This window comes from Centrocercus urophasianus, unplaced genomic scaffold (assembly GCF_019232065.1).
Source record: "Centrocercus urophasianus isolate 14NV4802_14NV808 unplaced genomic scaffold, USGS_Curo_1.0 seq_10, whole genome shotgun sequence".
Classification (NCBI taxonomy): domain Eukaryota; kingdom Metazoa; phylum Chordata; class Aves; order Galliformes; family Phasianidae; genus Centrocercus; species Centrocercus urophasianus.
The window spans coordinates 11,300,888-11,328,438 of record NW_024884142.1 but is presented as its reverse complement, the minus strand read 5'-3'; the positions used below and the strand labels follow the sequence as shown (position 1 = coordinate 11,328,438).

At 37.0% G+C, this 27,551-nt stretch overlaps 1 protein-coding gene across 1 annotated transcript in view; it reads right to left on the bottom strand.

Annotated features, from left to right (window-relative positions):
- The window catches only part of EIPR1 (EARP complex and GARP complex interacting protein 1), a 60,193-nt gene that overhangs the window by 7,086 nt on the left and 25,556 nt on the right, over nucleotides 1-27,551 (bottom strand). Inside the window, exons 4-8 of the mRNA XM_042828722.1 lie at nucleotides 16,278-16,434; nucleotides 10,348-10,447; nucleotides 7,615-7,751; nucleotides 3,882-4,049; nucleotides 2,480-2,647 (exon numbers count right to left, since the gene is read on the bottom strand). Of these exons, the coding sequence (XP_042684656.1) occupies nucleotides 2,480-2,647; nucleotides 3,882-4,049; nucleotides 7,615-7,751; nucleotides 10,348-10,447; nucleotides 16,278-16,434 (730 nt within the window). The remainder of the gene's footprint in view (nucleotides 1-2,479; nucleotides 2,648-3,881; nucleotides 4,050-7,614; nucleotides 7,752-10,347; nucleotides 10,448-16,277; nucleotides 16,435-27,551) is intronic.

Below are 27,551 nucleotides of genomic sequence, written 5' to 3'. Positions count from 1 at the left end.
CAACATAGTTGGCATACTCATCCTAGATGCATTTCACAAAGGCAGTGTATGCACTGCATGTTTTGAAACAATCAAAAACACAGCCAGTGAGAAGAGAAACTCATGAATATGGCTACTGGTAAAAGAAAACTCCAGTGAGAAAAATCAGAAGACTCCAAAGATGATTCAGAAAGCGGAAACAGTCCCTTAAGCTGCTAACATTCCAGGACTGAAAGCATACCCAAGGGAAATATCATGTTTTCCTGTTTTTATAACATTTCCTCTTGGCCGCTGTGATCCAAGCTATTGAGACCTTTGATATGACGCAGGAAGGCTGTTCTTCCATTTGTATGATTGATGAGAGTAACACCAGTAGCAGTGAAAAAAGCAATAAAGGGACAGCAAACTAGTCTCTCTGATCTGTATCAGCAGTCATGAAGGTCACTTAGTTGTGACAGGAGAAAAAAAATCCTCATGTAAGGTCCTAGTTACACTGCTTGTGAAAGTGTGTTCTGGTCTCCAAGATGAGACACAAGATGGATATATAAACTCTCAAGGTGTTTGCATGTATGTGGACAAGTACACAGAAGAGAAATTTCAAAGAGAAATTTCTTATTAGGAATAGAAGACAGCAACTTTTGTGTGCTGTCTATTCATTACTGAACAAACATTTTCTTAAAAAGCAGGTATTTACTGCAGAAAAGCTATCAAGAATAAATGAGTAGACTCGTAATTCTAGGCCATTGCACAATGCAAGGTTAAACTAACATGTTACTCACTTTTGCCTTCAGAAGAGAAATACATTAAAACAAAGTTTACCCAAAATACTTTAATATATTAAAAAATAACTTGAGTCTTAAGAATCCCAAACATCTCAGTTGTTTAGAATATTATTATGAGTCAGTAGTTTTAAATATATAGACTTTTGCTAGGTAAAGAAAAAGCCCTTTTAAGTGTGAACTGGTATATATTCTTCATTTTTATATTTAACCCAAGGAGTTAAATATTTTCTTACACAAATTATTACAAGTTGTTTCAGTCATAAATAAAAAAAATATATAGATAGCTTATAAGGAAATAGCTTTCTTCTGCTTTCTCTTGAAAGAAGATTGAAATATCAAGTACAGATTAGGTTGCTCAGTCTGAAGGTGACTGTCTGGAGATACCAGCTTTACAGACACTTCCTCTTCCTAGTATATTTCAAGATACACTTAAAAAGTGAATTTGTTTTTCAAGATTTCTGTGCTACTTAATGAACCACATGTCCTCTTAACAAGGTAAAACAAACCCTGTAGGGATACAGCAACTTCCTGAAAATCTAGAAAGTATCCAACCCAAAAGAAGACTCATTCTAAAGACATTTTGCATGTTTAAAATTAACCACTCCTATACATGAGATAGCTTCCTTATTTAATCAAAAGAGGAAGAAAATAAAAGCAAAAAGAGAGTTCCAAAACCTTCATGTGACACCAAAGTGTCGAAGCTAGTTGGAGCAAAACTACATCGTATTAAGAAATGGGCCAGAGCAATCTTGGAAGTGCAACTACAGAAGTAATCTGAAGATTATTTAAAAGTTTAAGTAAAAAACCAAAAGAACATGCGTAAAAGAGTGATCTTCTTATTTCCTTATTTTTCAACTAATCTCACCATTCTTTATGAAAAAATAAAACACTTCATGAGGTAATGCACCAATACCACTGCAGACAGTTCTACATATTAAAATAAATTAATCAGAACGATTGCTCAATGCATTCATGAAATACATACATTTTCACAGTTGCAAAGAATAGAAAAATATAGACTAGCCTATTGGCTTCAAAATATTTTACATGAGTTTCCGTATTATTATCCTAATTTTGCAAAGAAATAATCTGCTGAAGATCACCATGTAAACTAATTGCAAAATCTGAAAATCTTTAGCCATGCTAGCTCTACAGAGCTATGTATATTCATACAGAAGAAAAATATCGTATTTCACAAATGAAATAAGCATTTGTTGCATTGCCTCCTACAACATTCTCTCCAAAACACATGTGTACAATACACAACACACATACAACTGCATGCCTTATTCTCTACCAAGATAACTGAAAGCAAACTTCTGTTTTGCTTGGAACAGTTCTCTCTCACACTCTCATACTCTCTCTTCCAAAACAAACAAGCAAACAACAACAAAACACCCTCTTTTAACCCAGATTATTGTGTGTGCATGACTTGATCCAGAGCTCCGTTAAAGTGATCTTTTCACTCATCCAGCTGACTTTAGGACTGGTCCTCAGCATCACCATCCCCTTTTTCTACCAGTGCAAATACAGTAATAGTGCTGATATGATAAAAAGAATAGATTCCACCCATGACTGTGAATTAAGAAGTATTAATTAGAACTACTTACCTGAAAGGTCTGTATACAAAAATCCTAGTCAGCAAAAAATAGAACGTTAACCATTTTAACAAAAAGACAAACTATAAGCATATGCATAAAACCTAGGAAACTTCATACTTCTCTTCTTGATGTTGTTCCTCTTGGTCACTCAGTTCATCATCATCTACCATATGTCCAAATGGTTCAGAAGAAATTGATACCATATTAGAAAGAATAACTCTGCTATCACTGCTTCCTGTAAGGATCAGCTGATCATGAGAATGATTGTATCTGACATTCCAGACCCTAAGAAAATAAATCAGAAAGAACAAGAAGCCACGTTTGGCAGGTTGTGAGTGCATCAATGTTGTTTAAAAAGATTTCCATTTTTAAAATAGGATTAAAAATTCATCTTTGATTTGAATGTGCTAAGTACACACAAGTGAAATGTCTTATTCCAAAGACTAGTTTTTTTCTTTTTTTCATTTGGCTTTTAAGCTTCTATATAATTTGTTCTCTTTGGAGTATCTTCAAAATTCAAAAATCCCAAAAAAACAAAAAAATACCATTCAGTGAGTTCCCTGAGGTTATATGCAAGGCTACTGTTTAATACATCAGAAAAATATTTAGGTTCTAAAAATATAAAATCAAGCAAAATACAGATTAGAAATTACCCATTAGATAAAAAGCTCAAACATTTTCACAATAAATTTTGAAATAGACTTTAAAATAAAATAAGGATTATATTCATCTTCAATTTTGATACTTCATATAATAAATTAATACTAAATGTTTTTATAGTTTTTGTTTCATTATTTTCCTTTCAATCTTCCAGGAAAAAAATAGCACATATAAGAATTCCTCCTGTTAATTCTCATCTTCATTCCCCTCAAAGTAGCTTCAGAGTTCAGATCTATTTGGCAAGTTACTATAGCTCATATTTCATAGATACGAACTGTTCATCTACTCTTACGAGTCTGCACATTTCAGACAAGATGCTCTCTCGACTCCAATCACAGGCCAAAGGGTATACAGAATATATATAATATACGTAATACGTAATTTGAGAAAAAAATGACTGACTTGCTCTGGCTTACAGGATGCCAAGAGTGTGAAAACAGTGAGGTTGACATATCTACTACTCCACACTGGAAGGACAGATGGCAGCTGCTGCAACCAAAACAGCTCAGGTGCTTTTCCGCATGTCAGGTGCAGCAGATCATGCTGAGGTTGGGCAGGTACAGCTGCATTTCATCTGGATCCCACAAGCCAACCTCTGTGCTGTGCTTCTCAAAAAGCGTATCCAATCTCCCCAGCATTAACAACAGCTTCTTCCCAATTAGACAATAAGATTGCCTAAACTTCTTATTTACAATCACACAAGTAACATTTATGAGTTAAAACCTTTCCTCTGTGCAGAAAAATGTTATCCACAGTAGCAAAAACATAGCTTGCATTGTTCCTAAACAGTAAAATAAATAGCTGAATAAATTATCTAAGCTATCCACCCACAACACAGCATGTAGATAATTTGTTCTACCAGTGGGAATGCTCCTCTAGCGTCTTCACTGGTTCAGTGACATTTCTTGTGTCCCAGAATTTCACCTTGCAGTCATCTCCACAGCTAGCCAGGTAGTACTGTTTATTGGGATTAAAGTCAAGGTCTCGTACCAGCTGTCCATGTGCATTTTCTATGGAATATATTTGCCTGTAAAACACATAAAAAAAATTAAATGGTCTATAAAAAGCTAGCTGCATTCCACTGACAAGAATCTGTTTCCCTGGAAACTTGCATAATGCCCTTAACACCCGCAGACCTCAAGTTCTCACTGCTAGCGCACAGTCTGGGGAAACCCCAGCTGTTAACTGCAGAGACTTGTGTAGATTTCTCAGCATGCTTTGAATTTTCCCTTTTTACTTATCTATACTGAGATCTTCTGGAGCTAAAAATAAATATTAGATCCAGATGATTCTAGCACAGCACTGTAGCAACGATAAGAAATATCTGTTAGTAACCCACAGTATGTTCATATTACACCTTCTCCATCCCTAAGTTGTTATACCGTGTCTATATTTATTATGTATAGCTCTTAGAATCACACAATCATCTAGGCTAGAAAAGACCTTCAAGATCATCAAGTCCTATCACTAAACTAACTTCCCCTAGTGCCACATCCATGTGCCTTTTAAATAACTCCAGGAGTGGGGACTCGGCCACTTCCCTAGGCAGCTCACTGCAATGCTTCACCACTCTTTCTGCAAAGAAATTCTTCCTAATATTCAATACAAACTTCAGCTGCTGTAAGAGACGGTTTTCTCAAATCTCATCTCTTACTCCTTGAGAAAAGAGATAATACCCTTTCCACTGCAGTGTCCTCTAAAGCAGATGTAGAGAGCGATGAGATCTCCCCTCAGCCTCCACTTCTCCAAAACAAAACCACCTCAACTCCCTAAGTCACTCCTCATAGGTCTTGTTTTCTAGACCCTTCACCAGCCTTAGTGCTCTTTTCTGCACATGCTTTGAGCAACTCAATATCCTTCTTGTGATGACGAGCCCAAAACTGAACACACTACTTGAAACGTAGTCTCATCAGTGCAGCATATAAGGGGCAGTCCGTTCCTGATTTCTGATGCAGGCCAGGATGCCACTGGCCTTTTTGGCCACCTGGGTACATCACTGGCTCACGTTCAGCCAGCTGTCAACGAGTATCCCCAGGTCATTTTCTGCTGGGCAGCTTTCTGTTTCTCTTCCACGAGTCTGTACCACTGCATGGAGTTGCTATGAATCAAATGAACATGGCATTCAGTTGAATGTCATGCAACTGGACTTGGCTCATCAATCCAGCCTATCCAGATCCTTCTGCAAAGCTTTCCCACCCTCAAGAAGATCCATAAGAAGCAACTCAAAGTATATCAAACATAGTAATCCTTCTCCCAATAGCTATTGCAGTCACCTGGGATAAATGATATCATTCAGATAATCAACTTCAAAACTCTGCCCAAATTTTGAGAGATCAACGATATTGCTCAGGTATGCCTTTCTACCAGCTACTCTGGCATTAGAATTTTACACTTCCTCTTCATTTCCTAAAACATCTTTATGAGTTTTTTGTTTGTTTGTTTGTTTGTTTTTTGTTTTTGTTTTTCAAATATAAAACACTTTCCCCTTCACTATTAACTTTTTTTTTTTTATTTTGTTCTTGACTGCACTGCTCATGGCAATGTGTGAAGTTTTAAAAAGAAATTCCATTCTCTGCCCACCCTGCATTTAGTTGTGTGCTTACCATGAAAGCCTATACGCTAACTGAACTGTTAGTTTGACCACTTGATCAATCTCTTTCCTTTCCAAATCCAAGTATTCTTTTTCACTCTATCATCTTACCCACAGCAATACAGCACACATTCAATTTCCTAGTTACACCATAGATTAGTAGGATTACACCAGGCCACACAAGCCTTTTCTCCAACTAGTTATACTCTCTTCTCATATTCTAACACTTTTTTTTTTAGAATTAATTTATGGACTCTGAATTTCCCTGATATAATTCTCTCTACAAATTCGTTCAGCCTAGTTGTTATTCCCCTCTGCTTCGTGATGTTTTGCCTGGTTAAGTTTCCCAATGATCAACTGCTTTGTAGTCTAGACCAACAGTCTTCTTGCCAACCTTTTTGCTTTTTCCTTTCCTTCTTTGCTACCTTCAATACTATCTACTCTCTCTTACAGTTATCTTAACTGTACTCTCACAGAAGCAGCTATTCAAGATGCTTTAGAAGCTCCTTTCCCGTCTTTGCTGGTATAGCAGTTTTCTGACCTTGATTTTTTTGTGTGTGTTTTATACTGCCATGGTTTATATATCTCTGGCTTTAAACTCCAACTTCTAGCCAATTTAGTCTTCATCAAATATTCACATAATTCTAGTCATATTACAGTGTGATTGGAGATGAGACAATCCTGCACGCTTCTTTCAAGTACATTGCAAATAGCTTTTTGACATAGCCTAGTTCTCTTGAATTTGTTCAAGAGCAGTGAAATATGACCTTCAGATAAAGCAACTAGAATTCCAGGGTCTGCTTTTGTTAACCAAATACCCTTTCTTTGCAGATCTTGGTAATGTCTGGACTATCTTTGTTACAAAGTCACTCAGAGAAGTTATTTAAAACAAGATAGAGATGTTATTCTCTAATAAGACAGAACATGAAGCAGACTTCACAATATCTAACACTACCTAATTAGAAATACAGGATTTAGTCTTAGGGTCCTGCATGCTCTATGTTACAAACAAATGAACAACCTCACCTTTCTCCTTAGACCTTACCTCTTCATAAAAGAGAACACACACATACGTATCAAGTTATACCTTTATATATCTTTTTACAGGATGAAGAACAGAACTTTCAAATACAAAAACAGGCATTCAAAAATTTAATCATTATATTTGTATTTTTAACTTTTGTTAATTACATTAAACAAATCTATAAAGCAGAAACATACAAAGCTGGCAAGTATAGGGATTTATTGCAACACCCCTGAGCTCGCATGAACCACAGAACTAAATTTGAAGTCATCCCACACTAAGGCAACAAAAGTTATTAGAAGACATTAGTCTTCTCAGTTTAATAATAAATTACTACATGTTAAGGGACAAAGTGTATCCTAAAAAAAACCTTGCAGAGGCTTTAGTTGTCATGACAACAGATGTGCACAAAATCACTCCTTTACTTATCAAAACCACAACCAAATAGGAAAGAAAACACCTTATCAGGTAGATTCAAAGCATTAATTGATAGTGATATGATTTTGATGGATTCTGTAGTTTCATGCGACTGATGTGCTTCAATACAGAATACAGTATATACATTCTTCAATGCAGTATAGTATATTATTGTTAAAATCAGAAAAATGAAGAGTGAAATCACTCTCAACTACCTTCAGAGATTAAAGTTAGCTTTACGTAGTATGCTATGAAGACAACTCATAGCATACTCAGGACTGATGCTGCATCCTGGTTTTCACGTTGATATATAGAACATCTTCATTCAGGTAATGCCTATGCACTGAACAATCTCCAGACTAGTACACAGTTGAGTAAAATGCAATATCCAAGTCAGAATTGGAGCTGAGGGAAAAAACTGAAAACCCCTTACTGAACTGTGAATACACAGCTGTGCAATCCCAAACATTCCATCTACAATTGATAGCTTTTTTTAAAAAAAGTTAGGAGCAACAAAAAATCCACCTCCTGATGAAAATTGTTTGTCCTATTGCTCTTTACCTCATGCTTCGTGTATCCCATCCCCGAACAGTGGTATCATTGGCTGTTGCAATCTGTGTACAATTGTGGTGTGGACTCCATCGTCCTGAAGTAAATCTTAATTGTCCTTTCCCTTCTAAGGCTGCAGAACTAGAGAGCTAACACAAAAACAGAAATTAGCAAGTGTCTAAATGTAAAAAAAAAAAAAGTGAAATTAGTTCCACTAAGGACAGAACACTGCACAACAGTCTAACATTTCAGGCATAATAGAATTTCAAAATCCTAGTATAAAACTGGAGAAAACTAGGAATATAGAATCGATTTTGTATCCTAAAGTAATTTTTACAAAGGCTTACACAGTACAATGTTTTAAGAAGTACTATACTTCTTAATAACCTAAACTAAGCAGTTTTAAATCTGTACATGTTGAAACTTCGTACAGACAATATGGACATACTGCAGTCATTTGTAGCTGTCTTAAACTGGCAAATAAGTATATGCCTTCAATTTCATAATCAGCTATAAAAGACTTATGAAATACATGTTTTTCCATGTCAAGATGCCACAATTTATCTGCAGGAAAAGAATTAGCATCAAAAGCTCTTGAATAAATGCAGCAGCATTAAAACAAAAATCAAGGCGCATGTGCTCATGTCATCACATAAATGCCTATTAAAATAATAGAAGCCACTAGATACAAATCTACAATCTATAAGAGTTAAAAGGTTTCAGCTGCAAAACAAGGCTCGCATACCATGAACAGATATCTGTACATCTCCATACAGTTAATAAAAGAAGGTATAAAATAATCAACTTCGTCTTGAAGTTGTAAAGAAAACTGTCATCCTTCTAACTTTGTGCGAACATGGGGAAAAACCCAATATATAGTCACTGCAATTTAACTGCATTTCTAGAAATGTATAGAAGCTGAGGGGAGGGTAAGAAAAGCAAAGTAATTACATTTTAATCTGATTTAAACTTACACATTTAAAGTGCCTGAGCACTTTATTATATGACATATTTGGTCATATTGCATGTAATATTCACATTTATAAGCATTTCACTGAGAGGCATTCCATACAGGCAGATTAAAGCACTGGATTCTTGTTGGATCTCCACCCGGATACTAACATATATATATATATGTTTTATATATATATATATATATATATATATATATATATATATATATATTTTATGTGAGGGCAACAAAAAACATGGAGAGCTAAGGACAGTGAAGAAATGAAAGAGAACTTTCATACATAAATGATCTTTGTGTAACAGAAGGAAGCCAGCAAGAATCCTTCTGTAAAATTCCCAAGTGAGCATGAACACAATCCATCCCACTTCTTTAAAAGCAGAAAAGTTGACTATGTGACTATCCAAAGTAAAGGAAAACATGACAAAGGCATATTTTAGGTACCACCAATCTCAAATTATTTATTCTGCCTCGTATGAGACAGCATAACAATTCATTGCAGTATTTTAAAAACACAGAAAAGTAATTTATGGTAGGTAATGAGAAAGTGAATAAGACTGCTGTCCATTTTCAGACAACAGAATTAGCTCTTTCAATACATAAAACTTTGGAAAAAACTCTGGAGCAAAAAAATCTAGAAGAATGTAAAATAGTCATTAGTATATAGTTGGATTTAACAACATTCTTAAGTGCTTAAGTGCGTAAGTGAGTAAAGGCACTAATGGCTGTAAAAAGGAAGTATGATAAAATATTAGCATTACAGAAGAACAATGACTTGAAATAAAAAAAAAAATAGGTTCTAAAAAAACAAAACAAAACAAAAAAAAACAGTTAAGCAATGCCATATGATCAGAACAGAACTGCATATTTTTACCCTCAGTGAATGAAATATTTTTTACAAAAGAAATAAATCTGAAAAAAGCCTGTCCTAGCCTTGAAGAAATGATTTCAGTGAACTCTAATGAAACCACCAGTTACAGGTACTTCATTGAAACATCAGTAAGGACTAAGACACCACCTTCTACTTTGAATTTGGATCTCATAAGGACTGATCTGGACACAGAAAAGAATATTTTGTTTAAAAATAAAAATCATTAACCTCTAGGCCAGATAGAAATTATCCAGAAAAAATAATTAAGAGCATGGGTGCAAGAAACTAACTGCTCATTCACTCCTCCAGAACAAGAGGCATCAAATGAGACAAATCCATACCAACCTTACTACTTACATATCTGAATATTAGACAAAACAGTTTTTTAAAAAGTTTTTTTAAAAAATGAGTGAATCAATTTGAATAGACGTCATTGCTGAGCACCAAGAACTCAAAGCAGTGCAAAGTAAGTGTGGGAATTTAAGTGACATCTACATCCAAGGGTTTTAAGTTAAATATGAAATACAGGACTGTGAGATATTAACTAACATTGGTTAATCTATTATCATGTGAATTAGAAAACCCTTGAATTTATTATCATCAGTATTCCCTGACACATGTTTATCAGATCAGCACTGCTTTACTTCAGAAGCAATATGAAAAGGCAATTCTAGTAAAAAGAAAATAATTAACCATTAGCAACAAATAAAAATACTTAGTTACCTCTCCTCTTAAAAACTGCCTAGTCAATTGACACTACATTCATTTCCCCCAGCACCCACTAAAGATACTTTTGAAGTCATCAGGGAACAAGAAGTTAAAAGATGAGAAAATGTGGGGATGGTGAGTACTGTTCATGCTACATTCAAGTATATTATCGTTTCTTAAAAAATAAGATTCTTACCACAGCTTTGGCTGAACTTTCCTGCAAGTCCCACAGTAATATGTTGTTATCAGCCAGAGAAATGATCTTTTTACCGTCTCCCATTGGTTCCCACATAACACTGTAAAACAGAATAATAATGAAGTAATACAATTAAAAACAAACAAAAAAATGAACCATTAGAACTAATTAGAATCTGAACTGGAAAAACATCTTAATTTTGTGGATGTGATCAGTTTCAACACCTAAATGACTTTAACAACTGTTTTCCTTCAGCTGAAACTGGCTCATATTTTAACTGCAAAACCTGCAACTTCTACACATCATAGATTGCAGTGCCATTTATTTAAACTGCATGATACAAAGTAAGGCTCGATTATGGAATTTTTGTCAGCTCTAGCATATGCATCCTTCCCTTTTTCTCTTAAGAGATCTTTGATCAAAATTTGTCTGCAAAAGGAATGTCATCCAGCTTCCTTGGATGCTAGCCTACCTGTTCCAAAAATCCATATTTCATTTGCTATCTGTCCCATATACTGATTTATGAAAAATGATTTTGTCATTGTAACACAAATCACTTTGCATACACACAGAGAACAAAACAGAGAGTGTGACATGCACTTAATACAAATAATTTAGCTCAAAACCATGAAGTGCACCAAAGATCCTAAACTGTAGAGCTCTGATGCAAACCTCTTCCACTTTGAGGCTGTCATCACAGTTCTAACACACCTGTGATTCTCCATCTTTGTGCTACACATGAAGGAACAGAAGAAATCATTAGTCCTCTATTTCAAGCTATGAGAAGCAGCACGCTCTACCAGTGGATACAGGAAGTACAGTCAAGCACATACACAAACACTCAAACATTTTGGTGGAGATAACAGAAAGGTTAAAAGGATAATACTTGTCATTTGATGAGAACAGGCTTCTGTACTCAATAATTCTAAAAACTGAGCAAGAGATAGAGATCGCAACTGATATCAGTAGGGAATATCATGCAGACAGGACAAGGGGAAACGGCCGGAAACTGCAGCATAGGAAGTTCCGCACAAATGTGCGCAAGAACTTCTTTACAGTGAGGTGACGGAGCACTGGAACAGGCTGCCCAGGGAGGTGGTGGAGTCTCCTTCTCTGGAGATGTTCAAGACCTGCCTGGATGCCTACCTGTGCGACCTGCTGTAGGGAACCTGCTTTGGCAGGGGGGTTGGACTCGATGATCTCTGGAGGTCCCTTCCAACCCCTAAAATTCTCTGATTCTGTGAGAAACTTCCTCCGATCTCTGAATAGCTTTGGTCTAACTTTGTTTGACATGCTGTTCTCATCTTCAGGGCACACATGAAGAAAAACTCCTGATAAGTTTCAAGAGATGACTAGAATATCACTAGACATAAATTTTCTTGTCTAACTTCTTCCATGAATCAGGTCAGTCTTTGGATTGAAAAGATGGAACAGGGTTGCATGAATAGATGCACCCCTGGATAAGCAAGCCCGAGATGAGGCAGCCACTGGATAGATTCCTACCTTGGCACTTAATACAGGAGCATTCATAGTATAATCTCCAAATCTGTATCACATCTACCTTCCTAAGACCTGGAAGGCCCCAGATCCAACCCACGGGACTCCATCCAAGCTTAAAATACAAAATAATAGCAAAGAAAATAGCAAGGAACAAGAAACAGAAAGAAGTGATACACAACCTCAGTCACAACCTTGGCTATGATTTTCCACTCAAAATATTCTCTGTTTCTTCCACAAACAGTTTCATTACTTCTAATGCAGTATTTTTAGTGATGCAAGTATTTGGATTTACAGACAGATGAATGAAACAATGAAGAGAAGCCAGACTGAGGAGACAGAACCATGAAAAAAAAAAAAAGAAAAAAAAAGACAGTTTTGGGATTATCAATTTTAAAAGACGTCAGAATCATCATCTTGAATGAATAGCTAAGAAATCTTCAAGATTCTAATAATTATTATTTTTAGTTACAGCTGCCCCCCTGCTCCCCCCCATTTCTCTTGTATATTGCTGGAAGTATTACACTAGTTTTTGGTGTCATTATATGTAGATATTCTTTCAATTAAACACAATAAAATTAGATTTCACCAATTAACTCTTTAAGAGTTCTTCTAGCCAGAGATCAATATTCTTGATGCTTGTTGACATATTTGCTTCTTTCCTACACTGACCACTCAGCCTTCAGTTATAAAAGCAGGTTCTTTGATGTTTTCAAAGGTGGGAAGAAATTTCACGTCTCTGAGTGTCAATGAGCTTCAAGGTAAAGAATTTTTATAGTTGAATAGTGTGCTAATTAGAGCCAATTATAATCCAGCTGACATTCCTCAGAATGAAAAGGTCTCTGGCACAAACACTGTCCTTGTGAGATCCCCATTCCACTCCTATTTAATTTATCAGTTATGAAAGTTCATTGTTTTAAGACTGTGGTTGCAATGATCATTCACATTCTATAATTTAAGTGATTATTCAAATGACTCTTCATAACATGTTCAGATGTACAGTATTAATGACTGCATGTTAAACACAAGAAACAACAAGGAAAAGGGGAAAAAAAATACTGTGAGTGAAAAAGCCAACTTACTTTCAAAACAACATATACATTCCAGATTTTTTTTGTTAATTATTTTTGAAAAAGCAGAAGTGGTGATAATCTTTAAAAAAGGAGAGAGAAACTGGGCAATACCATTTTCCTGAATGTGATAACAGCTGCTGATGCTTAGTTTTCAGAAATGGACAAGATACTTGTAAAAATCATAGCTGCCACTCAGAAATTGAGTGCCAACTTCACCACTACTCTTTAGAGATTCTATAAGCAGCAGACAAGGAATTGTGTGTGTTTTCTTTTACCTTGTTTCGTTATCATCTAACACCTGATGATTCAGATTAGCTTTTAGCTAGTAGTTTTTGGCTTAAATAAATTTAAAAATTAAAATTAAATTCTGTGGAGAACACTTTCCTAATGAACAAGAGAATTTAAAATATTCACTCAAATGTACAAGTAAAACAGACAATACAGTCCTCTTATGCTAAAAAGACAGAGAACATCTTTTATTAACTCAATGAGCTTTTACAAATGAAGAACTCAAAGTTATCCACTATAGCCTAATGAAAAATAAAGCAACATGTGTACACTTTTGTCAGTGTGAGCTGAAGTCAGCCATAATATCTTGGACGAAGAAAGCTTTAACTATTACTTAAATGTAGTTACAAAAGTGATGGCTATTTGTTTTTATAAGTAGAAAAATTCTGTTCAACTGAAAATTCTCATGCACTGCAAAGCAGAATATATACGCAAACATCCTACTACACAGCAGAATATCCTGCAGCCTCCATGCAGCCTCCAGAAAAATTAATGTATTACGCATCCAAATATCCTTCCTTTTTCACAATACAATAATTCAAATTTAAAGGTGGTATCTGATGACTAGGATATTTTTCTAAGAGTAAGGGTCAGAGAGCACAGCCTGGGGTCCACTACTCTTATGCCTTACTCAAGTGCTCTACAGAATGGCCATATTTTAAAAATTAAAATAGTTCTGGCCATTTTTTGGTCCTGTTGACATCCATGCTGTTAGAAGGAATCGTTCAGTACATAAAAGCTATGCTTTGTCTCAAAATTCTCGTCCAGCAAGGTATATGTTGGTGTTCAAGTGCTCAAAACAAAGTAAAATAAAAAACACCACTACCCAAAAAAACCTGAAAGTTAAGATGGAGGAATTTAGGTAACTTTTCTGGTCAAGACACTGATAAGAAGAACGAAAAAGTTAAAGGTTAATTTAGATTAGGCCTCAAGACACCTACCTTGTACTTCACTCTGGTTCCAGACATTACTTTTACATTTGGAAAAACATAATTGTTGCACAAATGAACGCAAGTGTTCTAATGACACAGGAAAAGTACATACTCTAAACCGTTAGCTTTCCCCTTAAGTCATCGAAATGTTGGTGACCCTGGAAGACTTTTTAAAAAGGAAAGGCTGAGTGACACCAAGCTGAGTGGTTGACACGGTGGCAGGAAAAGATGCTCAGAGGGTTCAGAGGGACCTCAACAGGCTTGAAAGATGGGCCTGGGTGAAGCTGATGAGGTTCAAGACAACAAAGGGCAGAGTTTTGCACTTTGGCCGGAGGAATCCCAGGCATCCATACAGACTGGAAGGAGCGGTCCTTGAGTGCAGCCCTGTGGAGAAGGACCTGGGGGTCTTGATGGAATGAAAAACGTAACATGAGCCAGCAGGGTGCCTTGCAGCTTGGAGAGCAAATGGTATCCTGGGCTCCATCACAAGAGGGGTGGCCAGCAGGGACAGGGAGGTGATTGTCCCCCTCTACTCTGCTCTTGTGAGACCCCATCTGGAGTACTGTGTCCAGGTCTGGAGCTCCTAGTATAAGAAAGACAGAGAGCTGACAGGAAGAGGATCCAGAGGAGAGACATGAAGATGATCAGGGGACTGGAGTACCTTCCCTACGAAGGCAGGCTGAGGGAGCTGGACTTGTTCAACCTGGAGAAAAGAAGGCTGCAGGGTGACCTCATTGCATTCTTCCAGTACCTGAAGGGATAGCACTGAAGCTGCTATCATGAAAGAAATTTAAGATTAGCTAAATTGAGATTTTAGCATAAAGTAGCCTTAAAAACAACGTACACTTGAATACACTGTGACCAATCTTTTCTAAAGAAGAACCTAAAAAAATATTACCATCTATTTACCTCTTTTTTTGATGTTGAAATTTCAGTTCCAATCTATAAACAAAGTTGCAGAACTCAGAGCAAAATGTACATCATGATTAAAAATCAACTGGTTTAGCTATTATTTCTAAATTCTACATCTTTTCTTCTTACTGGCTAGTTAATGAAATTTTCACATAACCAGATGTTGAAAAGGAACTGAGACTGATTTTAACTATCCTTCCCTTTTGATCCAATTTAAAATTACTCTTACATGTATGTGTCTAAGTATAATAAGATTATATGATGATTATATAAGATGGATATACCTCACACATCAGGTGTCCGAATTCAAACACAAGAAGCACCTTCCACTCCTTTAAGACACAGCAGTCCCAACAATGGTGCTGCTTTATCCTTGCCTAATTTCAGATCAAAAGTGTAATTAAAATGCAATAAGAATCTACTATCTTATTCCAGACTGCTTAAAGTTCTCTTAAAATTGTGAAAGGGACTGTGCAACTCACACAATCAACTACTGTACTCTATCAACAGATGGACAGGAATTCCTGAGACCACTACAGACCATGTTCTTGTAATTTTAACTTTTCTTGCCAGTGGAAGATGGCTTTGTAGTCTAACAAACATGTAAAAAAATACTGCAGTTGATAAAATATGAACCAAATGCGTTTGTGTGTTTGTTCAGGAAGCAGCTGGAACACGTCACATACCTACACAGCAAAGGACTTGCTAATATCCAATGGATGTTTCAAAGCACAGAAAGGGAAACAAACCTCTGTAATTCTCTCGCCACTACTGCAGCTCTCCTTGTCTTTTCTTAGGCCACAGAAAAAAGTAGCTAAACAAGAATCAAATAATACAACAAATTCTTATCCCTATTAACTGACTTACAGTTATGCCAAATCAGTCTTTGTTTTACAGTACTTACTCAACTGACACAATCTCAAATTTATATTCCACAAAGACAATGAAGTGCTAAGCATTATACCTCTGCACTTCGTTTTAGATGTGGACAAGTAGGAAGAAACACATTAAAACTGTACAGGATGATACTCCATATGTGATTGCAGGACTACAATGAATGTTGTTTTTTTTCTGTCTATAGGACAAAAATCCAATTTATACTTATTCTTTAAAGACTATGATTTTAAAACGTATAGCATAGCTTCTACAAAATACATCTGCACAAAACTAACAGCATAGGTCTTTCCTGTAGGCTTTTTCTAGGACTATAAAATATGCAGAATCCTACCAGGCCATATTGCCATGGGCTGTGTTGTCAAGGTGACAGAGTAGCTCCAGGGTTTGAGTGTTGCTTGATGAATCATCAGGGGATTCATGACTGCCTGATTCCAATTCCTTCGGCATCCTCCAAACAGCAGCACATGTCACGACTTTACTGTCTGAAGCTAAGCAATAGAGAATAATGTCAACAGATCATCGTATGGGAGACATATTTTGTATATGGTGTATTGACATTTACACAAATCTATAAGCAATGCACACCTGCTGTTCAAAAAATTTAAAAAGATTCTAAGTTGAATGGAAAGTACACAAAATATGGGTACAGTCAGACCTCAAGCTAGTAGTCAAGTTACTGCAAAACTCATAATTAGCATTCATGCAATCCAGCTTTCCCTGTTTGAAAGGTAAAAGTCAGTGCTCATGAAAAAATAAATGTTTTTAAAGGCAATTTTTCCAAGTTTCAATCCCCATAATGATTTTAATGAAAAAGACCCACAATTTATGTTACTTGCACCCTTAACAATAACAATTGAGACAGTTTTACTATTTTCCTTTCAAGGGCAATCCACAGTTTAACCTATTGCATTATGTCATACCCTTTGCTACTAATAAGTTTACTACAAAACTGCAGTATCCCACCCAAGCACGCTCCTCTAACTCTAGTGAACAAAAGCAGCTTCCATAATTTAAACAGAACTCAGATGTGTATAGCAAAATATCACAACATATGAGAAAAAAAGCTAACTGTAATCAAGGGGAACAAATACCATATGGTCTATGTACATACACTACTGCCCACCACCCAAAAATAATCAGAATTTGCGTCAGAGTGCAGTGTGAGGAGACCAGAGCAGCACTAAACATGTCCACATCGTAACAGCTTCTGGTCCAGGGTTCAAAGCAGAAGAATGTGTCTGCTGCAGCAGGAACAAAGAAACCAGCTACAGTGATACTGGGGAGTGAAAGCTTTGGGTGTCACTGCCTACTGGAAGATGTGTTCAAAACAAAGTCCCGAGGATGAGAAGTAATCAGGTAATATCACAAGCCCCTCTCTTAATGTTCTATCTTAAAGTGCTGATTTTAGTCTAGAGTATCTGATTAAGGAGCCATGAACAGATGTGACCAACTTAGAGGCATGTTTCCATTTCGGAACAACTAATGAGAGCGTTTTCAAGACGAAGGGTGGTAAATCAGAGAAAGGTTTTCTCAGGCTCGGTGTCATCCCAACAGAAATGTCTCTACTACCAAGGTGACCAGTTTTTGGATATTATATACACAAAACAGCCACTCTCACAACAAACAACAGAATGAAAAACAATGTCCATTTCTGATAGAGAAAAACAAGAGTAAGAAAAGAACTTAAAGGCACAGAATTCAGAATGCACGAGCACTGGGTATTTGACAAAAAGCACTAAACATGAAATACAATTGTGTAACTGTTTTACTATAATTGGAAGTTGTATACAAATTGAATATAGTATCAAGAGGCCATACCGTTATCTAAAGATAAACAAGGAATAATCCCTTATTTATTAGCACACAATTGAGCTTTTAATAATTGTAGTGCATGCTAAACAGCTATTTCCAAACCATTTGAGGGAAATCCTTCACTTTAAATCAATGTGCCACTGAAAGATGAGGAACCAACAGCAGATGGCTACCTTTCCTAGCAAAGGGCAAGTCAATGCACAGCATGCCTTCTCCTCCATACAAATAATAAATAACCTGAACAGAATGCACAAAGTAGTTTGAGAAATTAAGATTTATTGAATGCTTTGCCTAGATAAGTCAATATATGACAGAATGTTAAAGAACACAGTAAAGAAGTTTCTGGTGGATTAGAATTACCGAAAGGTCTGTATCATGGATATAAAGCTTTAGCTTTTCTGCTATCACCATGACCGACGCAAAGAACCACAACACCAATCGTGAAAAGTTAACAGAACATTTCAGAAGCCATCTTTCCTCTCAGATAGCATAATGAGTTTAAGGAAGCCTTGAAATGTCATTTTAACTTTCCAAAACATAAACATTTTGGCATTGTGGTGGTACATTCTGATGAGAAAGGATAACAATAGTATTATTAATAATAAAGGTGTAGATTGTCACACACAATCAGATTCCCATGTTAGAAACCTAAAAACAAGTAAACAAGCAGCATTTTGAAGACTGGTTGAAGCTTAAGAAAATATAGTGAAGTCTCCCCGAATTCTGATGTAACTTGGCCTCTTTTAACACTGATGCTTTGAAAATTTGTTAAAATCCACCAGCGAAATGGATCTGCTTGAATTTTTTGCGTATGTAGTAATTATATATATATATTTTTAATTTTTTAATTTTTTTTCCCAAATGGCACAGACCCACAGATGCTTTTAAGAAGCAAATGGAAGTGTACTTTGATATTTTCGGCAGAAGATATTTCCTTGAGCAGTAGAAAAAAGTTATCAGGCTTCCATATCTTACAGGACACACCATTCCCTGGTTTTCAGGAAATACTGTGCTTTCTGGAAAGCTGCTCTGATGCTATCATGTACATGAGATGCCATTTGCCCTTCCAAAATGGAAGAAAATACTCTATTTTTGAAATACAATTTAATCATGCTAGATTTATTAATAGTCACGACTTTGTAAGACTTACAGAAATTTTCTTTCATAATTCAATTTTTATCATAAAAAAAATTCCTTAAGAACTACATTAGCACACATCTTTTAAATACAGTTTTACCTATTAGACCTCCATCGGGTCTCAACAGCATAGATGTCATTTATTCTTCCTCACAATTGTTATCTTTTTCTGTCCATATTCAGAGAAGTAGAAATAAAAAAACCATATATTTTTAAATCATTATCAAGAAAGATCAGTGCTGTAATCATCAATTATTTTCTCTAAGGAGAGAGAGAAAATTAACATCAGAAACCCCCAATTTTTCCCTACGTTATATCACCCTACTAAAACTTATTTCTTATCTATAACCTCTCATGCTATTTCCCTAAAAATAGTAAGAGACCCATATGAATGAACGGAATATTTAAATAACAGTGATAGTTATCACTATCTTTTTTGACATAGACTGTCAAAAAATAAAAATAAAAAGATATTTTGTCTTTTGATCAAGTCATACATATGTACCTTAAAGCTATTCATACAGTTGGAAACTACTTTTCCAATGTTACCTCATGCTTAAACCAGAATTTTTATTACACAGTACCAATGCAGAAAAGAATTGACAAGCTAGTGTATTAAGCAAGTTGTTAGTGGGTTTAACTAAGCATTAAGCAACCATTATGTTATACCTTCATAAAGCATAAGTTAAAGTTTTGCAGAAGAGAGTCCTGTAGTACTCCTAAAAAACTGTTCAAAACAATAATCCAAGATTAAGACAATGAATTCTTAGACTGCTGTCACTTTCATTCCTTATAATTCAAGAGAAGTCCCTTGCCTAATTCACTGTGCATCTTTAGTATACCTCTCAGTAGTTATGGCTGGAGTTCGACACACTTTTCCCAACAGCAACAACTCCCTGTTAAGCATTGCTTCCTCACACTCATTAACACGACCTCCTGGGCTGAGTCCGCCATACTCACAGATCTGCCAGAGTGACTATACGCAGTTCCTTCTACCTAGTTCTGTTGAAATGATCCAAGCTTAAAAAGAAAGCAAGCAAGAAGTCAGGAATAAGCAGATAGTCCCATATTTTGACAGAACTGAGATAGAAAGAAACTGTGCACATAGTTGATCTGGCAGCTCTGAGGGTGCAGGAACAAACTGCAGGAAATAAACTTCAGCAAGTTTGTCCAAAGCCTGAGAATCACAGAGCTCACAGCCTTCTTCAGATGCCTACTTTGCAAGTTAAGCAAGTGAGAAAACCCTCTGCATACAAAGTGTGCAATTTGAAAAGGTCACAACTTGGTCAAATCAATACCAATTTTCACTACAGCACTTGAAAGAGCTTCACAATGAGGGCTACTTCCACGACAATTTTCAGATTTCCACTACTAGCAGTTTCAACACTGAAAAAGAGACGTTGTAGACAGGTAAAACATCCTGCTTATCTACCTATCTCCAAACAGTGCTCCCCTTAGAGAGTTGTTCCTGCTTAATCACCTCTGAGAGAGCAAATAAGCCCCTCAAAAAAAAAAGTCTGACAGGTAAAGTTATCAGGAAACTACTAATGGCAATACAAAAAGAAGCACATGTTTAATCTATATTACAAGTACTTGTTACTCCCTTATAGAATTATGTCACATACAGCAGATCAGTTCACTGAATCACGGCTAGCTGGAATGCAGTAACCGTCTGATATTCCTCAGCAACTATGCAATCATTTCAAGACGAGAAGATAAAAGAACACAAATGTAAGAACACAGACTGCTGACTCCAGATGTTAAGCATTTGCTTATGACACTAGAAGTCAGTCCCACCCTTGCAAAAATTTCAACTTCTGCATATATTCAGATTTTTAAGCCAGAAGGAATTGTCTGAGCTCTTTAACAACCCTTGACTTTGATTCAGCAATTTCTAGAGACTGCCATAATCAAAGAAGTGAGCCATATCAGGTCTCCAGATTCAAAAGTCACTCCAAATTTTTTTACAAATATTTATTCAGGAAATTCAATAGCCTGGGAAACCACAAAAACCCAACTGAACATCAGGTGCAATCACAAAAGTCCATTTACAGAGACTTCTTCAAAATTTTAATTTATTCTATTTAATAAATAGCCACTTTAGAGAAGACAATTTGCAACCCCAGTAAAAGCGCTAAGAAATCATTTGATATCCAGATTACTGACACAGTAAATAAGAATAAATGCAGAAGGAAGAGATGCAGTCTCTATAACCACCATAGACAGTAAACAGTCTCAATTAGACCTCTATTTGCTTTTGTATGACTGAGTACAAAAAGCCATACTTTTACACAGAATCACTGGGAGGTGCAAGGGACCTTTAAAGGCCGTCTAGTCAAACTCCCCTGCAATGAAGAGGGACACCTACAGCTAGATCAGGTTGCTCAGAGCCCTTTCCAGGTGGACTCTGAATGTCTCCACAGACAGAGCATCCATCACACCTCCAGGGAGCCTGCTTCAATGTTTATTGTAAAAACGTATTTCCTAGTATCTAATCTAAATCTCCCATTTCCTTGTCTTATCAAAACAGACTGATACAGAGTTTGTCTCCTCCTCTCTTACAGCCCCTCTTTAGATACTGAAAGGCTGCACTCAGGTCTCCCCAGAGCCTTCTCTTCTCCAGCTTGAACAGCCCCAGCCTTCTCAGCCTATCCTCACGGAGGAAGTGCTCCACCCCTTGAATCGTTTTGGTGGTCCTTCTCTGGATGCACTCCAACAGGTCTGTCTCTCTCTTGTTCTGAGGACACCACATCTGATGCAGTACCCCCAGGTGAGGCCTCACCAGAGCAGAGTAGAATGAAATGTAGATAAGAGATACCAGGGATGTAAATGACTTTGCAGTCAGAAGCAATCCAACAACATTACTGTTTTCTCAAACTTTATTCCTTCACTCAAACTCTCCCTCACCACGTTGATTTCCAATAGGGACAAAAAAAAAATCCACTTAGGGTTTTTTAAGGGCTAAAAGGTTTAAGTTTTAAAAAAAAAAAAAAAAAAAAAAACAAACTAAAAATCCACATGAAACTACTATGTCTATGGAAACACTTTCATTAGTCAAATATTACTAAAACAAAGACAAAGCAGAAGAACAAAAAGAACAAAAGCAATGTATAAAAAAAGACAAATCATCTTTATAAGTATGGATGCTAATCAATACTCAGCAGTTTCAGCAGAAAACAGGTTTGAGCACTTGTAGAGATCCACCAATCCTGCTTTTCCTTACTCAATCAGGTGTGAATTGAAGACACCCTAAGCTCAATAAAAGTCAACCTATACTATCATTTGTCCATGTTCTGCCTGCCTCCAGTTCACCCACCGCAATTACCTTTCCAGAATTGAAGTTATTATCTTTCAGAGGCAATAGAGATATTGAAAAAAATAAAGAAACATATTTCAAGGAGAGTGATAAAACAAAATTTCAATCTTCACCATTTTATAACATTCCTGTTTAACACAGGATTTTAAGATGTGAAACTTCCTGAAACTCTTAAGCAAAGTGATGCTTACAGGCAATGGTATAACATAAAGGTCAAAGGCTAAGACAGTTAAATGGACATTCAGGAAGCATTGTCACCCACAACCCATCCTGTAAGTGGATTCTGATCCCAATTATACAGGAACACACCAGCCAATATTACAACACACAGATGTTCAATCATTCACCTTTCATTCTTCTGGCACCACCTGCAGAATAACCGCCCCCATGTCACTTAAGTATGCTCTGACATATGTAACAACCACAGTCTCACTTGTCACGGGCTTGCAGCAGTCACCTAAAGCAAAAGTCCAACTCTGCACAGCCCTCCCTAATTATACCATTTTACTAAGCACCCCAATCTTTACGTTCAACCATTCTCTACCATTTTCCTTACGTATGTGCCAAATCACTCCGATTAATGTATCCTCTTGGAAGAAGGAAAACAAAGACAGTCATTGCTAGCCTCCTGCTTTCTTTTAAAATCATTCTGAAACACATTTTGTATGTACTTTAGTAATGAAGTATTTTTACATTGATTTTTTAGAATCAATAACTACGTACATGAGATGGTAGCACCTACAGGAACAATGTTTACATTTTATTCTGCTGTCATTCTGCTTCATTCCCCTGTGTTTAACCTTGAAATCCAAATGACAATGCTCCCTACATCATTGCCTGCAGACATTCCCGCTGAAGCTGGAGGAGCTGAAGTATCAGTGCCTGACAGGGTTTGCTCTTTGATCAGCTCAGGTGGTGCAGAGCCAGCTGGCTGCAGTTATTCTGTTGCCCAGGGAACAACAACTCAAGTGTATACTTCCTAAATCCGCACAGGCGGCCCTTCTGCAGCTCTGCCACAGCAGCTCTTGCTGTGCGAGGCTGAAGTGGTGAAGCTGCTATAGCTGCAGCCCAGCTGGTGCCCATTAGTGCTCTCAGTATGACAGGAACAAGCAGCGAGTGTGCAGAAGCCTCCTTCTCACCGCTGACAAACAGAGTTATCACTCTTCCTTATTAATGAATGTAAACATCCTTCTCCTAATAAAAAGAAAAAAAACCAAAACCAACATGATTTAAGTACACCGCTTCCTAAAGAATAACCTTTCTAAAGAATAACCTTTTCAGTTGATTAATAAAAAGATAAACCATATTCTCTTTAATCAACTTGTCTTTTACAGGCAAAAGAAGATGAGGAAGAAAAAAAAAACCCAAAAACACAGAATGTGTCTGGGTTAACAATTCCAATCGTAGTGCTCCAAGCCCACACAGCCTTTCAATTTACATGGGCTGAGGTAATTGTAGGCTGCTTAATTTTTCTTTTAATCATTGAAATGCATTTTTAAGCCATTAACATACAGCTTCTCATTCTGTAAATGCGTACACAGAAACAAAGCAGAAATGTAGCAGCTCACTATTTATCCTAATAGAAGTATGTTCCCAAGAGGAGCTGAAGAAAGAATTAATTAACAGAAACAGCTCCAGTCAGGTCCAGCCCAGACATATATTCACACAGAGGACATTTTCCACGGCTACCTGATGTCTCACGATTCTAACATGTGGAAAGCACTGCACAAAGCTGTACTATTAGCATGCAGACCACAGGTGACCATGAAATCACACCTACTGCACAACAATACAGCACCAATATGACTTAGGCGCTAGACACCAGGCTCTCATGTTTGCACTGTATTTACAAACGTATAAGGAAACTTTAAAACCCTTGCATCCTGGAGAGAACACAGAGAACAATCTAAATGTGTGCAAAGCAGTGGGTACGCTTTGAAGAAACGGGTAAACCAATAATAATAATAATATGGGTCTGTGAGACAGAGCCTGCAGAAAGCACACAGCAGGTTGAAAAACTGGAAAAGGCATAAACTGAATTCTCTTATAGTCTGCTGTTTCTCATGCTATCCAGAAGTGATTTGAGACAATATTTCAGCACATACTTTTTTTCTCTGGGATGTGTAGGTGTTTATATATCTATTTGAGGGAGCTCAAAATTTACTGACTGCACCTCTGGAATTCTGCCATTGGTGGACAGCCTAAGAGACGAACTGTAACCCTCACTATATTCATGAGCCAAACTCTATTCTTCAGCCAAAATTAGGCTACAGCACTGTAAAAGCTGCTTAGCAGCACTAACAGGCATGCTTGCTTTCTGAAACTTCAGAGAACCAGATCTCGTAAGTCACAACCGTGACTTATGGCATCTTTGATCACTGAGTTTCCTCTCTAGGAAGCAGAAAACAAAGAAACTGGCTCTAACAACTTGCTTTTGTTTGTTTGTGATGATCTTCCTGGTATTGTTTCCACCAGCACACTGTAACTGCAGCATCAGGAGACATACATGAAGCAAGGTATCAGCTGGCCATACGAAAAGCACTGTTTGAGTTTACCCTGGGCTGAGGAGATCTGCACAACACACCAATAAAAGCCAATGAAGCATACACACTGGCTTCCATCATCACTAAGGCTAGTCAAGCAGAACACTATTATCAACATTGCTCTTTCTCGCATGCAGAAGTACCAAAGAGAAAGCTGCAATCTCAGAGGCACTCACTTGCATCACCACCAAAGCCACAGCAGCTGTCAGTTAAGTAGGACTAGATGATAGCAATGCATTAACGTTCCCACTCGATGTTTTGTGAGATATTAAAACTCTACACTCCTTAACAATTTAATGGCAACTGAGAACCACTTATCCCCTCCACTGAATCAGGCCATCACCAGACAGTTGCACATTCAGTGCTCTATTTAAGTAGTCTTTAGCCTACAGTTTTACTGCATGCAAGCTCCAAAGACAAATAAAGATGACTTGACAGTTCACAGACATCTAATTCAAATGGGACAGATGTCACTACATCCAAAATCAGTTGTTTATGTGGCTATCTCAAATTTGCAGGATCAAGTTCTAACTAATACCTTGATTTGAAAAGATTGGTTTACTACATCTTACATAAGACTTCTGCAGTTTCCACTTTGTACTTAATCTCAGTAGAGATCTAGAAGTATAGCCACTCTATCAACATACACAAACTTTCTTCCAGCAATGGCTTGTGACTGAAATTATAGACCTTGGAGTCATAATTTGCTAAGTCTTCACATTACCTTGCTGATTGGGCAGATAACTTCCAGATGTGCTCCCACACTGAGCAAAACTAGTCAATGGAAGAAAAAAATTATAATAAAGCTGATTACAAAATATAACCACATAATTGTTATTGAGAAGCTAGTAGGTCACTGTGCTTCAACTCTGGTAGCAGCTAGGCATCACACAGGCACTCACTTGCTGCCCCCACAGAGAGATAAGGGAGAGAATCATAAACACACAAAAACTCACGGGTCAAGATAAACACAGTTTACTAGGCAAAGCAAAAGCTGAGCACGCAAGTAAAGCAGCCTAAGGAATTAATTCACTACTTCCCATCAGCATTCAGTCACTCCTAGGAATGCAAGGCTCGTCACACAATGGTTTCTTGGGACCACAAATGCCACTACTTGTCCCAATTTCTCCTTCTTTCCCCCAGCTTTTATGTTCAGCATGATATCACCCTGGTATGAAACATTCATTTGGCCACTTTGAATCAGCTGTTTCTGTCCTCTCCCGCTCCTTACGCACCCCCAGCGCCTCACTGGCAGGGCAGCACAAGAAGCTGAAATGTACTCGGCTCCTGTGTAACACTGCTCAGAAACAACTAAAACATCTGTGTGCTATCATCTCTGTTTTCATCAAAAATCTGAAATGCAGCACCATACCAGCTACTACAAAGAACATTAACCCTATCCAAGCCAAAACCAGGACACGGCAAGATGCAATATCACATCATTTTCTGACATGAAGTACGAATACAAGGTTAATAAAATTGATTTTGCTAATACAAGAAACATAAATTACTAAAGCTTTTATTATTTGAATTCCATTTACCTATGCCTCAAGATATTAACAGTTAGTGCATCCAGGAAGTCCAGAAAGGTCAAAGAATAAATCTGTCCCACACTAGTTAGCCACTTTTAATGGAGCAGGCTACTCAGTTCTCATTTGTTTACGACTCAGAAGTGCCCATAGGAGAGAAATCCCAACAGAACTTTTTAATAAAAACAGAGTGGAGAGTTACACAACTCTTCCTTAAGTAGCTTAAAATCTAAAAGAAAAGTCATCAAAATATAACAAATTAAAAACAAACCTGTAAAAGCCATTCCATGGTCAAATCTTCAGTGTAGAGATAAGGTAATGTCTTTGCTGTTACTGACCAAATACACTTTATGCTTATGGCATATCTACAGTCTCACTGGGATTGCAAACTCACAAACACAGGCTCTGCAGGAAGTACAGATCAGAAAGGCTTAAGTGGAAAACTGTCCTTTATAAAGAACAGCAGATAGAATGGAGATCTATCCATGGATGGATCAGAGCCAGCTGAGTGTTCACAGTTTAGGAATAGAGCAAACCAAAGTAGCAACATTGTGGCAGGTGTCACCTTTCCTGAAGAAAAGACAATCTTCAGATAACACGAAGGAGCTTCCTATTTATGTGGAACTTCAACCACCTCCGTGCCTGCTGGTGGGAAAACAGCAGGATACAAGCAATTCAGGACGATAGTATCTAATGTTGATATGATCAGTGAGACAACATGGGGGAGGTGTTCTGTTGGACCTCACAATGACATAGCCACAAAAACATCACGTTCAGAGACATGAAGGTTTCACAGAACCATCATAGACCTGAAGAGATTGGAAGAGACATCTGAAGACCATCAGACCCAACACCACTGCTATGACAAGTTACTTAGAACAGCTTGCACAGGAAAGCGCCCAAGGAGTCTTTGAGTATATCCAAAGAAAGTAGTCTCCATAACCTGTGTGGGCAGCTTGTTCCAGTGCTCTGTAAACCTCAAATTAAAGAAGCTTTTTCTCATGTTCATATGCGGTACTCAAATATTCTCCAAATAGCTTTAAAATTTCTCTAGCTGATAATGCCAGCCCTTGAGGACTCTTATGCTATGCTTTGCACAAACCATCTCATGTACAAGGCAGACAACAGCTAATGTACAGTGGTATAACAAAGGAAAAAATGACAGCTGTTTTTCATCATAATAACAGATGGCAATTTCAGTGCAACATTATGCTTATGTTCAATTTTGGCAGGTATAGCAGCAAAGGAGCGAGTCAAACAGAAGGAAT